The sequence below is a fragment of the Mixophyes fleayi genome, chromosome 2, assembly GCF_038048845.1.
Source record: "Mixophyes fleayi isolate aMixFle1 chromosome 2, aMixFle1.hap1, whole genome shotgun sequence".
Taxonomy (NCBI): domain Eukaryota; kingdom Metazoa; phylum Chordata; class Amphibia; order Anura; family Limnodynastidae; genus Mixophyes; species Mixophyes fleayi.
The window spans coordinates 54577316-54595681 of record NC_134403.1 but is presented as its reverse complement, the minus strand read 5'-3'; the positions used below and the strand labels follow the sequence as shown (position 1 = coordinate 54595681).

Below are 18366 nucleotides of genomic sequence, written 5' to 3'. Positions count from 1 at the left end.
ATTAAGAATTCCAAGGTCATTGTCATATCATGTTACTGCAGTTAGGACAAGGGCACAGTAGTAACGAATATTTTAAGATATTGTAGAATAAAAAAGTACAGAGGAGAATCTACACAGCTAGAATATTTGAAATAATCAGAAGCGGGCGGTAACTTACATAATAGGGACAGGTATAATCACAGTGACTATGTGAAACAGGCAAAGAGCATGACCGCATCACTGATAAGGTACTTAGACAGGCACACTTTGGGTGTGATAGCCAGTTACCAGTGGGTAACAAATGGGCAAAGCTCCAAGGTGGCATTGTTGATGTCTCACACCCATTATCAGAATATAGAGGTTATCGGAAGGAATCACCATCAGAATCTGATGAGGAGTGCATGGCCAGATAGTGACATACCCCCAGTATGTGGCGCTATAATGGTCAGGTCTCCTTACCTGTCCCCTCACAATGCTCCCTGTCACAGGCTGGAGTGGAATTATCTGTCAGCTCAGCTGAGACGGGCACCTTATATAACTTTATAAAATAATTCCCAGAGACCCCTTGTGGCGGAGCAGACGTATCGCTAGGGGAGAATGGGATATGCCCACCACGTAGTGTGGTCACACACCTTCCAGTGCTTTGTCCAGTGGACAAGCGCAAACATTGGGTGGTATGCTGTATACATTATGCCTTGTTTACTAAACCTGGTTAGAATGTAATTTTTGGATTTTAAATAGTAATGTTCAATATATATTAACATATAAAGCACAGAACAGATAATGAGAACTGCATTCAGTATATATAGTACTAGTAATTGTATTGTGCAGTTGGGCATTATTTAACTATATGGACATTTGCGGGGATAAATCAGTTTCTGGGATTAGGGACATGTGGTAAATATACATCCTGTATTGTAAATTTAGTAACATGGGGAGGGGGCTTCTGTATACAGGATGAAGTGGGGTTAACCAGACAATGGGAGATGACGGGTTATTAAATGAGGCATTAATGTGCATTGATAACAATATGCTACCAACTGTCCCTTATTTCCAGTCCTGGATATTAAACATTTGTCCCGGGATATTTCTTCCTATTTCTCAGTACTCACCAGCCACACAGTACCATTCCTTTTACTACATACTGGATGTAATTCTCACTAAATATTCTTACTTCAGGGGATGTCTTCATTTATATTTTTGGAATTGAAGTATTATAAATGCCCCAAATTACACATGTTTCTCAGAAAGCGGTTTTAGAACGCTGGAAGCTACATGTTATAGACTCCGGTAACTACTGTAGATCTTTAAGCTCTGCTGTCAATAACTGTCAAGGATGTAATATGAACAAAATAAAAAAATGACAATGTTTTCCAATGTAAAGTAAATTAGAGACATTTTATAACATATCCTGGATTAAGGATGCAATTTATTTGCATACATAAAAAAACAGGAAGTAGTCGGTGAGCTCCCCTTATTTACACAATAATACAAAAGATATTTAAAATGTATGTTGCAAACCCCAGCATAGCATGTTAAACCGATAAGGGAATCTACCCCCAATCCTACGTGAAATGCAGGATTAGAGGTAAGTAGATGGTTACCTAATCATGCCACACTGTAGGTGACATCTGTACTAGGCACACTGCTGTTAGTGTTGTGTCTGGTTGCTGTTGTTGAAAATGACGGAATAATAAAATTACATTTTCCCCCATTATTATTTCCAGACAGTTTCTGGTGATGGTTTGTTGCCTCTAATAAAGCTTCAGACAAAGCTGTCAGCTAGGGAAATGGCAAGAGAGTTAGGCACTGCCTCCATAACATTCAATGTATCAAGAGCTTTGGTGATAGGCTCCGCGTTCCCTTATCAAATTTAATGTGAGTGCTTCACAGTCTATCATAGGGCTGCAGCTGAGTCCCGGAGGGATAAACGCATTCGATCAAGTCACGGTGCTCAAGATTTTGACAAACATAAACATATTAGAAAGGATTGAAGAGCCAGAAGCCTTACCTGCTATGGTATTAAGAAACATCAAGTACTCGAAGTTAGAAATCTCTCGTCGCTGCCAACGCTGAGTCATGTTGGAGGATTTAAAAAGCTGCCTGGGAGTAGCCAGTGAGATTCTCCTATTATTACAGAAAATACAATTAACATTTTATAGCAGATAATGAGTAAAGCAAGAATAAACTAAATACAATGCATTAAAAAATAAATGGAAATGTTTCACAGAAATGACACTGAAATAATATCTAATTCACTCCGTAAATTAAGTTATAATAAACTTTTTATGATAGTTGGATCTGGAAGAAAACTAGTTAAGATACTGTACAAGCTGCAAGACATTATACAGGCATGATTAATGCGTGTCACTGGCTCTGTTAAATGACATTACTAACATCTGGGACAGGAATGGAGGATATGTTGATGATGTGATTGACAGCTCCCGCTTTGTCGGAACAGCTTCCATGATCTAATAGCGACTTGTCAAAAATGCCTCAACATTCTGAATGTACGAGATCGACAAGGCTGCTGAATAAAGGTGCCCTCACAATATTAGCAAGCACAGAGATTATTAACAAACAGTGTCACCACTAGGGTTTTCTATTTTCTCCCAGCTTTTGTATTTCAAGAAATTTAGTGAATTCTGCAAATACCCATTATTTTATCCTTGTTACTTTTCAAAGTAACTGCTCATACAAGGAAGCAGTATTTTCTCACATCATGGTTAAAACAACATTGTTTAAAAACCCTGTATCAGTACTGTGCATTGTAAAATAAAAAATAAATAGTTAAGCCATAGTAGAGAGTAACTGCAATGTACACTTACTAACACACAATCTCGTAATTCCAGGACAAGACCCAATACCCAAGCCCTCCATCTGAGGTGCCTCCAGATATTCTGCCTAAGGTATAATGCAACATAGCTGCAAGTGGGGGCAGTTCTATGGGCTGAACAACCTGTGACACATATTCAGTACTCATTTAGTTAGTGTCATTTGTTGTTGTTACTGAGGGTCAATCAGAAAATTGTGTAGTAAAAAATCTGCAGAGAGTATGGCATGCCTGCAAGTATACGTGATGGTCTCCTTCCAGTAATACTCCACAATACATGCCCAAGAAAAGGATCTTATCACTATATATATATATATATATATATATATATATATATATATATATATATATAGTGACATATTGTAAAACACAAGTAGAGAAGAAATGACAGCTGTAAAAAGCACTTAATAGAACATGTTTATGTAATTTGTTCAGAAATTAGGTCCACTTTAAGAGGTGTTGCTGGAACAAAGCAGGTTTTTCTAAAGAAACAAACCAGGAAACTGCAAATCGAGATAAATAGAATTGTTACATAAGTAACTGCTTAACCTGCAAAGTTATTTATGGGAATTTCTAAAATAAAATGGTACATATGAAAGTAAGTATAAAACGTACCTGGCTTGAGGTAAGCCATAGCTGGTGCCTACTCCAACTCGAGGTAAACTGTACACAACTTTCTTCACGGTGGCTTGATCAGGAAAATTAAACATAACTGAAGCTTTAAGGAGATGGGGTGGAAAAATAATGTTAGTAGATGTAAGTACCAAAACTTACATTAACAAATAATCATAAAATTCAGCTGGTGATGTCACATCATTACTTAAGACAATATCAGAGGTGTGCATTCATTTCTTAAACCGCACTTGAAAATTGGCAGTATCTGGTAGCTATGGGAAACACCAGCTTTTTTACACCAGTTTTTAGAAATATCTGTCAATAAGCCCAATGTGGAAATGATCATAAAACATAAGTATGTTATTACGTTGGTGCACAGGCTGCTGCCAATAGCAGTAAACCAGGTGATTTACACTGGGGTGTTATTAAATCTGGCAACATATTACCAATGTGAGCCTGTTAAAGAGAAGACTGATTCTTCCATGAATATTTAACACTATATGAATAAAATGTAAAGCATTACAGGCAGTATGTCCCTTCCTGGTATAGCCCAGTAAAGTAAGCATTTGGACTGAGGTCGCCCTGCAACTGCTTCCACTGCCCAATTGACTTCTATAGTCTGCAGTCTCCATAGAGATATGTTAGGAATTCATTGGAGGAGTGTAAACTGTAAACGTCTATTAAACTCCATTAGATGGATGGCATTACCAGTTGAGTGCTATTTGCTATTAACTAGAGATGGGCGGGTCCGGTTCTCCGAGAACCGAACCCACCCGAACTTTGGGTATCCGAGTACCGAGCTGAGCAGCTCGGTACTCTCCCGCCAATTCCGAATCCAAATCGAGGCCGAACGTCATTGTGACGTCGTCGGATCTCGGGACTCGGTTCTCGCGATACTTCAACTTTATAAATACACGCCTCCACAGCAATCCATCGCCATTTGACAGAGGGAGAGAGCAGGGTGTAGTCATAGGCTAATTAGAGCAGGGACAGAGAAAGAATACAATATTGTTCTTGCAATTGCTCTAACCAAAATCGCTAGTGCAGAGAGGAGGATAGAGGTTTATTATTTTTTCTTCATATTTGGCACTCCCCAGCGCTTTTGGGTTGTCCCCCATAATTGTGCATTAATATTTCTGGCTGTCAAAAGTCATATCTGTCAGCAGTATCTACTCAATAAATGTTAGCACTCCTCAGTGTTTTTGGGGTGTCCTCTCTAATTGTGCATTAATATTTCTGGCTGTCAAAAGTCATATCTGTCAGCAGTATCTACTCAATAAATTTTAGCACTCCTCTGTGTTTTTGGGGTGTCCTCCCTAATTGTGCATTAATATTTCTGGCTGTCAAAAGTCATATCTGTCAGCAGTATCTACTCAATAAATGTTAGCACTCCTCAGTGTTTTTGGGGTGTCCTCTCTAATTGTGCATTAATATTTCTGGCTGTCAAAAGTCATATCTGTCAGCAGTATCTACTCAATAAATGTTAGCACTCCTCAGTGTTTTTGGGGTGTCCTCTCTAATTGTGCATTAATATTTCTGGCTGTCAAAAGTCATATCTGTCAGCAGTATCTACTCAATAATTTTAAGCACTCCTCAGTGTTTTTGGGGTGTCCTCTCTAATTGTGCATTAATATTTCTGGCTGTCAAAAGTCATATCTGTCAGCAGTATCTACTCAATAATTTTTAGCACTCCCCAGTGGTTTGCGCTCAGAATGGATTCAAAGCAGTCCACATATGATCTAAATGAGCAACCAGGTTCTGTCACCAGTCCTGATGTTAGTGTTCCCAGTACGTCATCTGGCCAAGGCGATGTCAAACAACAGAGTGTTTTCAAATTAGTGCAAAAAACAAAAACCCAAAAAAATTTTACTGTATTGAAGCGAAAAAGAAGTGTAACTGAGCAAAAGTTAAGTGACGATAAAAAAAAAATTGCAAGCATGCCATTCTACACACGCAGTGGCAAAGAGAGAATGAGGCCTTCACCTTTGGCTATTAGTGGCAGATCCCAAAAAGTTACCCAGCCTACAATTGGTGCACAACTACTGTTACGCGTCAAAGCCGAGCTGCAAGATAACAGTGAGGCATTACAGGAGAATATTTGCTCTGATTCACAAATGACAACAATCCCTGTGGAGAGTCCATCCAACAGTGGGATGTCTAATCGTGACCATTCTGTTAGTCTACCCATAAAGAAGGGCCCTTTCAGCAGTTCTGCTGATGTGTGCCTGAACAGCCCGAGTGTAGCCGGTGATACACCAAGTGAGGATGACACTTTGTCTTTAGAAGAGGATGTGGGGGAGATTTGGGTATCCGACGATGAGGATGCGGTTGATTGTGTAAGTCCTGCAGCAGTGTGGCACCAGTGGGAGCAGTTCTGGCATGTGAGGTTCTGGCACCAATATGCACTTTCCAAACACAAGCAGGGATGACGCAGGGGGCAGACCACAACAGTTTGACATCTGGGCTGGTTTGAAGGATTTGTCAAAAAAATGTGTGACCTTGACCATAATTCCAACCAATCCTACTATTAACATGCAAAGGATGGTGGAGGGCCTATCAGGGATTAAACTGTATTTTTCATAATTTTCACTAATAATGTTTGGGTGTAATATACACCCAAAGACGAGTGCTCAATTGCTAAGAGTCATTGATGGAGAGGAAGACAAGCAGGCTTGTCTGTAGAATTTGCAGGCAAATTGTGCTGCGTTATATAGGTAACACCCAAAGAGAAGAGCTCCATTGCTCCATTGCTAATTGTAATTGCTGAAATAGAAATAATAGGGCTGACAGTCTTGGTCTAAATCTGCAGTTACATTTTATTGTACCATAGCTCATTGCGAAACTGGAGAGGTGGCAGGGTTTAGTGATAATCTTCCTCCAACAATACTAATTCATCCCAATATCCCAATATCATAGAAGTCTGTGTAGTATGATGTAATTGCTGATAATGGCCTTCCAAAGGGAATGACTAGTTGATTTTAGGGCAGAGCTGTCACGGTTTTTGGGCAATTCTTTTACAGCACAGCAAATATCAAAATGTTTAGCGGACTCATCTGCATCATCACTGGGTGTCTTGGGAAAGCAATTTCTTTTATTACAAGCAGTTGCCAGAGAAACTGAAGGAGAAGACGTCCCAACAAGATGTTGATAAGTCTGGGATCCTTGCAAACAAAATTAAGTATTTCATCTACAATTAAAATATAGTTAGCACATTTACTTTGTTTTATTGCACACTATAATTTTATGTAGCACCTTTTCAAAATCTATTATTAAGGCAATCACTTGACTCAAGCTAACTGTGTCTGCACTTTCTTCACAGGTAACTACTTCGCTGGACTAAAGTATATTCCCCTCAAATGCTAGTCTTCTTGCAGCTGCTGTATTCTCCTACATGCTGTTGCAGAAACCACAAATTGACCCTAAATGTTTATGGACACAAACAGCATCTCCTGCATGTCATTTTTCAAAAGTTCTGTAACACCAAGTTGATAGTGTGTGCAAAACAGGAAATGTGATGGAATTCAGCCCCGCTGTAATGCTGGACCAATATTGGGGTCGTAATCAGAAATGACATATCCTCAGGAGACTCCAAGCAGGATTAGCCATCTTTCAATGACATCCCTTAGTTTTTGGAACAGTTTGTCAGCTGTATGCCTCTTAGTGAAGCTGCTGATACACAGAGTAGCCTACTTCTCAAAAATGTGATGCACCTGGGTACATGCTGCTGCTGTCCATGCTGGGGAAGGCGAAAGACCAACCCAGTGGGCTTTCACAGTCATATAATCTTTTGTTTGCCCAGTTCCGCTTGTACACATATCTGTGGTTAAGTGTACAGTGGGTAGAATACCATTTTGTCACCCAATAATGACATTTTTAGGAACTTTCCGGTACAGGAGAGAATAAGCTTTTCTAGTAAAATGGTATAGTGATGACATTTGCTAACAGGGACATAACACCTCAATTAAATGTCTTAAACCAACTGTATTAATAGTGGACATTGGACACAGATCTAACGCTAGCATAGTACCCAGGGCGTCTGTGATCCGCTTTGCGACTGGGTGACAGGTTTCATTCTTGCTTCCTCTTGCAGAGGATTGTTTACTTGCCAATTGTTGGGGGGGAAGATTGCAGGTGCTGGGATGTAGATGAGAGAAGGGAGGTAGATTATGCTGGAATGCTTGTTGTTAATTTTTTTTTAACCAAAGTTTCTGATTTTCCCAACAGTTTGCCAATAACTCGCTGAAAAATGACGAAACATGGATGAGGATCCCAGATGGTTAAGGTCCCTACCTCTACTGAGTGTGGCTTTCAAAATGTTACAAATGGATCGACAACTCTTGCCAGGATTCGTGTAAAAATAATTCCACACTTAAGAGGTGGATTTTTGGTCTTATGCCCAGGCATGACAATGGCCTTTTTGTTATCACTGGCAAGAACTGCAGCAATTTTTCTTTTCAAGTGTATGAAAATCATATTGTGACATAGGAGGTGTTCAAAATTGAATAAAAAATGACTGGAAATTAGTGTTACTGAGGTTAATAATAATGTAGCTACAAAATAATACCTAAATTATGTTATTTTAGCACCAATAAATGTAATTTTTATAACAAATTGCAAAACAAAACCAAACAAAACCAAAACCAAAACCAAAACACGCAATGGCGGTTTTGCAAAACCAAAACCAAAACCAAAACACGACGGTAATCCAGATCCAAAACCGAATCCAAAACCAAAACACGGGGGTCAGTGACCATCTCTACTATTAACAGACTTGAACGACCTGTATTAGAATTGGTTCGACCTCTGTTTAGATATTGGTGGTGTGTGTTGGGGAGACCGCCCTTCGGTCTCAAAGTGATCTTATTAGCATACATTTTATGTGCAATACTCTATTATTATTATTATTCTATTTCACATGATAATAAACATGCTTTGTTATATTGGAAGCTTTCCTTTTGGTAATGTTTTGTTTTTGTTAATTGCTGGATTGTGTCATTGGAGGTGAAAATGATGGGGACTCCAAAGTTCTGCTAGTCAGTGGAGGACAGCTAATGGTTTCTTTTTCTTAAAAATAGTGTTTGATATACCTTTAAATATTGTTTATAAATCTTCTAAGTTGAGTAATTAACCTATTATCAGAGTTTTATAATATAATCATAGTTGCCAACTTTTAGCCTCTGGGGGTCTCTGTGAATTGCGTCGTTTTGCCCCACCCCCGTGACGTAATGATGCAAATGTGTCACCTAACAACGGGAAGGGGGGGGGGGGGCTAAAATGATGCGATTCCCGGAGAATCGCACCATGGAGGCTCCAAATCTGCCCACATCACTAGGAAGTGGGCAGATGAGGGAGAACTGCCAGCTCTCCCGGGAGTCCAGTAGAACTACCCGGAACTTGTGAGTCTCCTGGACATTCTGGGGGAGTTGGCAAATATGCCTATAATACCATAGGATTATTGAGGTACATATGACATCCACAGAATGTAACCTCCTGTCGATGTTATAGTCTCAAAAAAAAATAAGACGGAGTTCAATAAGATTTGTCATCAATTTTCTTAGAAAGTGTATCAATAAAATGTTTGTGCCTTGCATAATGTATTAAACAACATTCAATTCTTAGTGTAATGAAAAAAAAAACTATAGACACACACACACACATATATATATATATATATATATATATATATATATATATAAATACATGAAATACAGACAGGTCTTTCCATTATTTTATAAGTATTGTTAGTTTGTTCTGTGTGCGTATTAATATATCTGTTTATTGGATGAAGAGTTGAACCTCATGCTATGAAGGTACCAAGGAGTTCCGTAACCATATAGAAAAGAAATGGTTGCAGGCCAAGCTTACAAAGGTCACAGAACACGGACATGACCTGCAATATCCTGTACTGTGCTTGCAGTAACAGAAAGCTAGCAGACAGAATGACACTGTTAACACTGGAATATCATTTTTACAAAAGGTGAAACTCACTGCGGTTTGCCATGAACACTTCAAGAGCCGTGTTCTGCAAGAGGTACCGTCTGGAGAAGACTGCTCGAATCTCGCTGAACATCCATTTTCCATGCAGACCTTCTGTGTAAGCAAGAACCTAGCCGCACAAGGAAAGAAAAGGACACGATTATATTCTGAAATATTTATTACAATGTAATATTTTCAAATGCCGTTTTAATAAGAAAATGGCACTTTTCTGCTGAACCATTCTCTGTGAATTCATTATCATCACTTAATAGAAGAGATTAATTAGAAAGGTTAGTCCTTGAGGATCAGCTGCTTTTGACTATAACAGGAACCTATGGGAAATACAAAATGAAGACAATCTGGTATGATTGAATGGTCTCGGAGGACAACACTTGTCAGACATGTTTGAATAAAGTTTTTTTAATCACACTGCTTATTGTTATAGCACTTTCCTCTCATTTACCTTGTATAATGATGGAACAACAGCACATTTCAATGTCCTACCAGTTCTAAAGAACAAAAACACAGTGAAAGCCAACCATACGGCAAATGGATAGGCGTCCAGCAATAAACAAACGGGAAAACGGAGCTTTAACGCTATTAATAGGAAATACTTTAACACATGACATCAATGTTTATTTTTCTGGGGCCCTTCTTTCTAGTGAACGTTATTGTCTCCATGGTATTACACGTATACATAGTAAAGAAACCCCATATATTACATTAGTACAGGCCGTTTTAATCAGATAGTGAACAGTGATAAATTAATAGAGCATTTAAGACAATTATTTTACCTAATAGGTATGTGCCCAATATTTTTGTATTGATTTGAGATGAAAGTGTAAGAATGTCATAAATGTTAAAAGCTCCCATTATGCTTATGGTCATATATATATAAATAATGTATATGGCTAGCAAGGCTTCAAAAGGAGATGGTAGTCCCTTCTAAACAGAGTGACTGCAGTGACAGAGACGTTCCCATGACCAAGACTGCGTTCATCCCAAGTCAGGGCCAGATTGCCCACTAGGAACCCAAGCAATGGACTAGGGTATGAAGGTGCCTGCACTCTGCTACTCTGTGGTTAGAAGCAGTGGCCAGTGTAGTGTCCGGTTACTGTGTATGTGAGATAACACACAGCTGGGCCTGGACAGGTAAGGCCATAGTTTCCTACTCTCCCAGAGTGCTCCTGGGAGAACAGGGCAACCTCCCGGGTCCTGGACACAATTAATTAAATGGAGGGGGCGGGGCTTATGACGTGACTCACGCGTTATTGTGGCCCCGCCACCTACCTTAATAGACTACAACTGATGACGTGTGTTTAGGGGCCGGGTCAAACAACAAAATTCCCAAAGCCCCGCCCCCACCTGCCCTCCGCATCTCCTGGAGGCGGACTTATATGGGTAAGGCAGGAGTGCACAGAAGGTGCTGCGACACTGCGCCCGATTATCACATTTATTTATACGCTTAGTCCGAAGCAGTTTTGTCCTCTGAGTCCTAGTCAGGCACCACTGCAGTGTCTGCATATTTGTATTAAACCTATGCAATTATCATGCAGATCACTCGATTCACAACCGTTTGGTCAGATATTGCGAGAGTGTGTATGCTACCACAATCATGTTTTATGAAAACTCATCGCATCTGTTGATTTGATTGCTAAATTTCTTAAAAATTACGATCAGCGATGTCGGGCACATGTGAAAGTGTGTATGCACACCCAACCAGGTCGTTGGTGGGGGGAGCAGGGTAGTTAAAAAAAAACAAAACCATACTCACGCGATTGCGGCGCCGGTGTCCCTCCACTCTGCTGCTCTGTGCTCCATTGCTCCAGACCGACAATGCCGGGTGTGACATCATCAGTCAGTCTGGAGCAATGGAGCACAGAGCAGCAGAGAAGACAAGAAGGAAGAGAGAAGTAAAGGTAAGTGAAGGGAGGAAAACGGGGGGGGGGTAAAAAACGGGGAGGGGGGGCAGCATGACACAGAGGGGTTAAAAAAAGAGGGACAAGCAGCATGACACAGAGGGGTTAAAGAAAAGAGGGACAAGACAAGCAGCATGGCACAGGGGCTAAAGAAAGGAGGGACAATAGCAGCATGACACAGAGGGGTTAAAAAAAGAGGGACAAGCAGCATGACACAGAGGGGTTAAAAAACAAGGGACAAGCAGCATGGCACAGAGGGGTTAAAGAAAAGAGGGACAAGACAAGCAGCATGGCACAGGGGGTTCAAGAAAAGAGGGACAAGCAGCATGGAACAGAGGGGTTAAAAAACAAGGGACAAGCAGCATGGCACAGAGGGGTTAAAAAACGAGGGACAAGCAGCATGGCACAGAGTTAAAGAAAGGGGCAAAGGCAGCATGGAGGTCGCAGTGTGATCATAAGGGGGCATAGCGTGGTGATGATAAAGGCGCACAGTAATGTGTGTGTGATGGCATGGAGCTTTTGGCAATGTAGTGTGTGTGAGGTAGATGGTGGCTAAATAATGGCTGCTATTTTGTTTGCGGGGTAATGGGAATACTATTTTAATGTTGGGGCTGGAGGAAGGCCTAATTATTAATCATGGATGTTATTGATTTAACGGTGGGGCTGGCTGTAATTTTCTAAATGTAGCCATTTTTTTTCCAAATAGGTCCTCCAACATTCCAGGATCCAGACAAGCCGCAACTAAAGAAACCAGCAGCCACATATGGTAAAAGTGAGAAGAACAGGTAGGACAGAGCAGCATAGTGTATGAAATGTTGTGATTCTAGTAAGGACAATACCAATGTTTGGTGAGCCCAGTGGGCGCAGGCCAAGACTGAACTCTTTCTGTACACACTGCATTCTTCCTATACTACACAAGGCTGCTAGATGTCCTGAAAGTCAGGAGTGCTTGGACAAATGTCACGCTCCGCAGAATTCAGGACCTAGTGTTTTTATTGTGCTAGCTACACCGCATTGGCACATTGGCACGCCCCAATTGTGTGACCATACCCTTGAAAAACGGCGGTGCAAAATTTTTTTGCTTACTCAACTATAAGGGGGGCCCATGAATTTGTTGTACCGGGACCCTGAATTCCTCTTGGCAGCCCTGGTTATGAGGTAAAGAGCACAGATCCGAAGGTAAATCATGTAGGTGTGTACACATGAATCAGCATGCTCATTGGGCATTTCAGTTGTTGGTGAAATTATTACAGACATTGCATCTGAAATATGTTGGCATAGGTGTGTACCCACCTTGATATAAACCAGCGGCACAGCTGCTATATTTATATGGGGGGCCCAATGTAAATATTTGGATGCCAGTGAGACTGTTGGTATTACTGTGTTCGTATACTGTTGATATAATTTCAGACATTATGATTATAGTACCGTGTTGCCACATGGTAAATGTGTGACTTCTGGTAAGATCGGGGGGATTGCTAGATACTAAGAGGAATGGGCCACACAATTGCTGCGTTTCCTACGACCATATTTGATCTTAACCCAGCCCGATTGTCCAATACCCTGACTAGGCTATACCAAAGAGAGGCATAAGCTGAAATTCATTTTATAATATAAGAGAATAGTTGTTATACAAAAGTTAAAAGGAAACCTGAAAGAAAAACGTAATAAGGTTTTAATCATGATGTATTTCCATGGCAAGGGCTGAAAATAAGGAGCTATCCTTGGGCGGCGTTTGAATATAAGCGAGTAGGAGAGACAAGTATGTGACAGGTGCTGGTGTGACAGCTCTGATTTTAATAAAAACAAAATGAGTGACAGATATTGGCGTGTGTGTGTGTGTGTGTGTGTGTGTGTGTGCGCGCACGCAGGGAGGGCTGGTGAGTAAAGGAAACCTTACCAGCCTGGCGTGGAAGGCGCAGGGGCGTTAGGGCTGCCTGAACCTTTTATCATGCCCTGTCTGCCTCATGTTTGGAGGATTCCCTTAATAATGGTGAGGTGAATTTATATGACTGGCTGGGCAAGTTATTATCCATCCTATGCTTACACAAAACAATCTTCGAACCATGACCTGCTGTGGTACATTAATAAAGGGTTTGGAGATGCTAAGGCGACAAGAAAAGTGGAAAATGAACTGAAATGCAAAGAACCATTTTATTTATGCACTAATTAAAATGGCTGCTTGTATAACAAAATATGTTACTTTCTACATCACTTGGACAGGTTTATCCATTTACTGAACACCATCAGTTCTTAAAGCTGTTAACCAGAAACATATTAAGTTCTATTTGGGTCAGTGACGATTCTGATGTTTTAACCCTGAGACAACCACCTTCTGAATATCATGAACACAACAGAATGCTACTACCAAATGAAGCAGAACTTGGGTTTCACTATAATTTGCCCAAAATGTGGCTAAAGAATTAAAAAGCTGTGATCCAATGTCACTTATTCCCCCATTCTGCAAAGCAACAACATTCCACACACAACAATGCAGCCTGATGTGCACCTCAAGTCACTTTCCTTCATCCCCACATCACCATGTAACACCTATATTACAACCGCTAATATTTAGGATACATTTGCACTACGTTGTTTAGAGACTGGGTGCTAATATGTGAATTCGCCAGTCACTGAGTGTGATGAGTGAGGTGGACGAGTAGGAAGCAGATGGTCATTTCATGCCGCGTGTCACGCTTTCTCACTGCAAAACGAAGGAGTCCAAGTTATTAACATAGCTGGTGAGGCTGAAATGCCTGTCAAGTTCAGGACATAGCAAACCGGTTTATTAAAAATAAAAACACCATGTAATCAGTTAATAATCTGATATACAGTGTTACATTTGAAAAATCATTTCACAATCTGAATTAAACAGTCCAACTTTGGGAAAAAAAAAAATCTATTTTTTTTTCTTCTTGCAATGAAGACTCCATCCAAGAGTGTAGAGTATGTGATTAGAGTAGGACCAGTGTGATAAATCTGCATGTATAGAACGGGATGCTTTGCTGCAGTGCTGTGAGCCATGCTGACATTAAAACTATCTAGGCAAATGTAAAATCTGCCATGTATTACTCAGTAATCATTATTAAAATAAATGAATAGGTTTTGCTACAGAGACACCTGTTAGAGTGGTTTAGAGCTTGTGCCACTGGGGCAGTATAGGGGTAAGTATTGTGATGAGCTCTGTCATGCTTTTATGTAGTGGCATTAAAAGTGATATCAAAACCGATTTATTTAGGAATTCCCCTGATCACCACAAAAAACCCTGTAATGTTAAATAAAAAAACAAAAATTAAGTGGATTGGGGCGGGATGGAGAGGAGTAAAGTGGTAAGTATGACTAATATACACCTAAAAAAAACACTGGTAGAATCCGTTATCTTTGGAAGTCACAACTGATTACAGTCTACATATGTATAATTAAAGCTTTCACTATAGCTACACCTGTCGGTATGCCAACCAGTGCAGACACCAAGTGGAGGAAGATTCTAAGACCAAGGGGTAAATTCTTAAAGCTGCGAGGTTCCGACGGGTTTAAAAAGTGGAGATCAGATTCCAGTTATCATTTATTTAGTACATTCTACAAAAGGGCAACTAGAATATGATTGGTTGCTATAGGCAACATCTCCACTTTCAAACCCGCCAGAAACTCGCTGCTTGATACATTTACCCCCAAGACTACAGTTTTTGGAGCACTGTTTGGCACAAGCATAACACAGCCCATCATCCCTAGAACACTATGTGTACCGTGAAGCATGGTAGAGGGAGCATAATGCTGTTGGGAGGCTGCTCTGCTAAAACCTTGTCAAAATAGAGAAAAAATGATGGAGCAAGTTATAAATAAATCATGGAGGAAACCCTGCTGCAGTCTGCAAGACACCTAGGAATTGGGAGAACATTTATATATTTCACACAATGACCCAAATCATTGATCTGATCAGAGCGCAAGTACCCACCGGAAAAACCACCCTCACATCCATATACACACTATATACTGCCCGAAGGACACATAGCCTTAGTTCATTTACATGGATATCTATACAATACATATGAGAGCTATAAACAGCGGAAATTAACACAGCACCCACATTCTCTACACAGCATCACCACTGGAGGCAGTCCCCACCACCACTGCCCTCCTATTTGAGCTATAGACACTGCAGCAGGTAAGAACTATAGACATACCTGTCCACCACCATCACCTGGGCTAGAGACACAAGCCACATACAGAAGGTACCACTACCACAATATACACCGCATTAGAGCTGTAAACAGGGCAAAAGAGCTATAGACCCAAATCAGCTAATCGAGCTATAAACCTCTGCTTACCGAAAAGCAATAACGTATATTGTTGGTACCCTATCTGTATCTGTGTTCTCTCCTACCCCCCCCCCCCCCCTCTTTCTTCACCTCAGGTTGCGCCGCGCCACGGCACAGACAACGATACAAATGAAAAATTCGGAAATTGGAACACCCTGAGATACCGTAACGGCAGCACCAATCCCTAAGACACTCCTATCAAGCGCAGACGTCCAAGGTAAGCTCCCCAAAAAGAGCCCTTGCCACCGATTCCTAATAATGTAACATGTTAAAAAGAAAGTCCTAGTGACTTCTCTGAATCTATGCGGTGGATAACAGATCCCTTACTGTAGAACATCTCAATATCTTCAGTAATCATAACAAGCAGTTTTATTTTTACACAGTTATACAAACTTTATATTTCATCATCATCTACACCATTTATTTATATAGCGCCACCAAATCCGCAGCGCTGCACAGAGAATATGTGTCATTCACATCAGTCCCTGCCCCACTAGAGCTACTACTATGTTTTTGGAGTGTGGGAGGAAACACACACGCAAACACGTGGAGAACATACAAACTCCACACAGATAAAATTGTGCTTATTCAATTGTGGTTGAAATTTTGTTAGCCCTGAATATATATTTAAAACTGGCAATACACAAACATCACAAATTGGAATAGTTAACAGAAGATTGTAACGCTTGGTAAAATATAAAAGGGACTATGGTCTACAAAAATTTAATTATGAATTAGCACATAATGCATTATAGCTAAAAAAAAAAAAAATGCACATAGAAAAAACAGAGAAACCAAATTGATAGACGACGCTGAGAGCGGGGAAAAGCCCACCGCACATTTAGTGAGATGTTCTACCGGGAAGGTTAAGCCTGATGCTAATGCTTATTTAAAGTAGTGACAGTCTGGACTAGTGAAGCTGTGCCAGGCTCCTATAATTTCTCTCAGGAATAGCACTCTCCCAACCTTGTGCAGCACATCAAAGTCTCTAGAGTTCAATTAAAATTGGATTACATTGAAATGCTCCATCCATGGGACTGTGTATTCACTAACACTTTTCTCAGTAATACTCTAGATGACAGGTACCCATCCCAATTTAAACAGTTGTCATAGAGACCGTGCTCTAAGAGCAGCAACATCTAACAGTACAAAGGAAAGGTAAGCAGGAGGATTTCTCTGAATGAAGGCTGGTTTCCTATAATGCGGTTATGGCCAAAATTCCTTCTTCCTAAAAACTATTTTATTCGTCTCTATTCTATGCCAGTCACATGTCGCAGATAAATCCTCTGCTGGTTAACTACTCTTACTGCTCAGTAGTTTAAGAAATATTTGCAGGGTTCAGTCATTGCCACAATATCTCTTATAACAGTCACCATCTGAGCATCCTCCAGGTAGACTATATTGGCAGACACATGTATGGGGCTTGTTAAATAAACTCCACTTCCTGAGCTCTAAATCATTATCACACAGGAGCCAGGTTAAGCCCTGTATATCAGCTTTACTCTCCATGGTTCAGATGCAAATTAAATATTTATTGCAGCTTTATTCAATTTAACACTATGTGCATACTACTGTTTATAACTGTAACCATTTGGGAATTTATACAAAATGGCAATGATTACTAATTACATGGAAAAACACATACTCTAGGTTTAGAGAAAGAGGAACAGGGGACCCCCATACTAAACAGCCTTATGACCGAAAGCTGAAAATGCTGTATATAGTGTTGTGAGAACAGCGCCATCACAGGCCTAGGGAAGGAAGGTCGCCTTTCTTACACTAAGATATAATGTATTGGCAAGGAGTGTCTAACCTGCAGTCCATGGACCAGACAGGACCTCCCATGTTAATTAGGACTGACCTAAATAAGTTTGAAGAAAAAGGATTATTTTAATGTTTCATTGCACTCAAAAGGAAGCCAATTACAAACTGAATAAGCCTTGTGCCATGTAGGTGTTCTACCTTTCAGAATTAAAAGTCCACTAGTAGTATGTCTCTAAAGGTTTCTCTGTGGGTCCCGGTCTTCTTTGTGAACAGCTATAGTCTGCATGGAATGGAATTATCTAGCAGAAAGTAACCTTAACATCACCATGGGCTGTCATGAAATCTTCCATGTGTTTTATACCTATAATTCATAGATCAACACTTAGCAATTATTCTATCCAGGCACCGAATCAGCAAATGGGTTATCTAGCAATAACATATGTACAGCATATGATATATTCTGCAACAATGCAGTATAATATAAAATCATATACTGTCCTAACAGCATATGGAGTATGAGTAACATAATATCAACATACTTACTACATAAACTGACACAAACTTGTGTTTCTTTTTAACAATGAGTGCATAGGTCCTGTCCCTCTAAACCTTCAGCCAAGCTGGAAAGACACAATAGCTCATACTATATATAAACAAGCTAAAACTGAATGTGGTTTAAGGGCTTGATGATATATTCAAGCTGTAAACAAGGAAATTACGGTAAGTACTGTAAACACTCAATTTTCCGAATAACAAGCCAACGACCTTTTAATTGCTCAAATTATCTAGAACCAATTCCCTCAAGGTATGTAGCTATTAGCATTAATGGCTGAGGATTTACTTTGGATACAGCCTATAAATAGAAAGTGATGGTGAAACGCTTTAAACCACGGTTATCAAATTTCCATTAAAGAACCACAATTTGGCACCTAAAGCAGAGGAGCCTGTTTTAAAAATGTGA

General features: G+C 40.2%; 1 protein-coding gene across 5 annotated transcripts in view; it reads right to left on the bottom strand.

Moving 5' to 3' along the window:
- Nucleotides 1-18366, bottom strand: part of NBEA (neurobeachin) — a 468711-nt gene that overhangs the window by 72603 nt on the left and 377742 nt on the right. For all 5 annotated transcript variants that reach the window (XM_075198991.1, XM_075198992.1, XM_075198993.1 and 2 more), the window contains 3 exons: nt 9416-9533; nt 3428-3530; nt 1991-2106 (listed from right to left, as the gene is read on the bottom strand). In XM_075198991.1, the coding sequence (XP_075055092.1) occupies nt 1991-2106; nt 3428-3530; nt 9416-9533 (337 nt within the window). The remainder of the gene's footprint in view (nt 1-1990; nt 2107-3427; nt 3531-9415; nt 9534-18366) is intronic.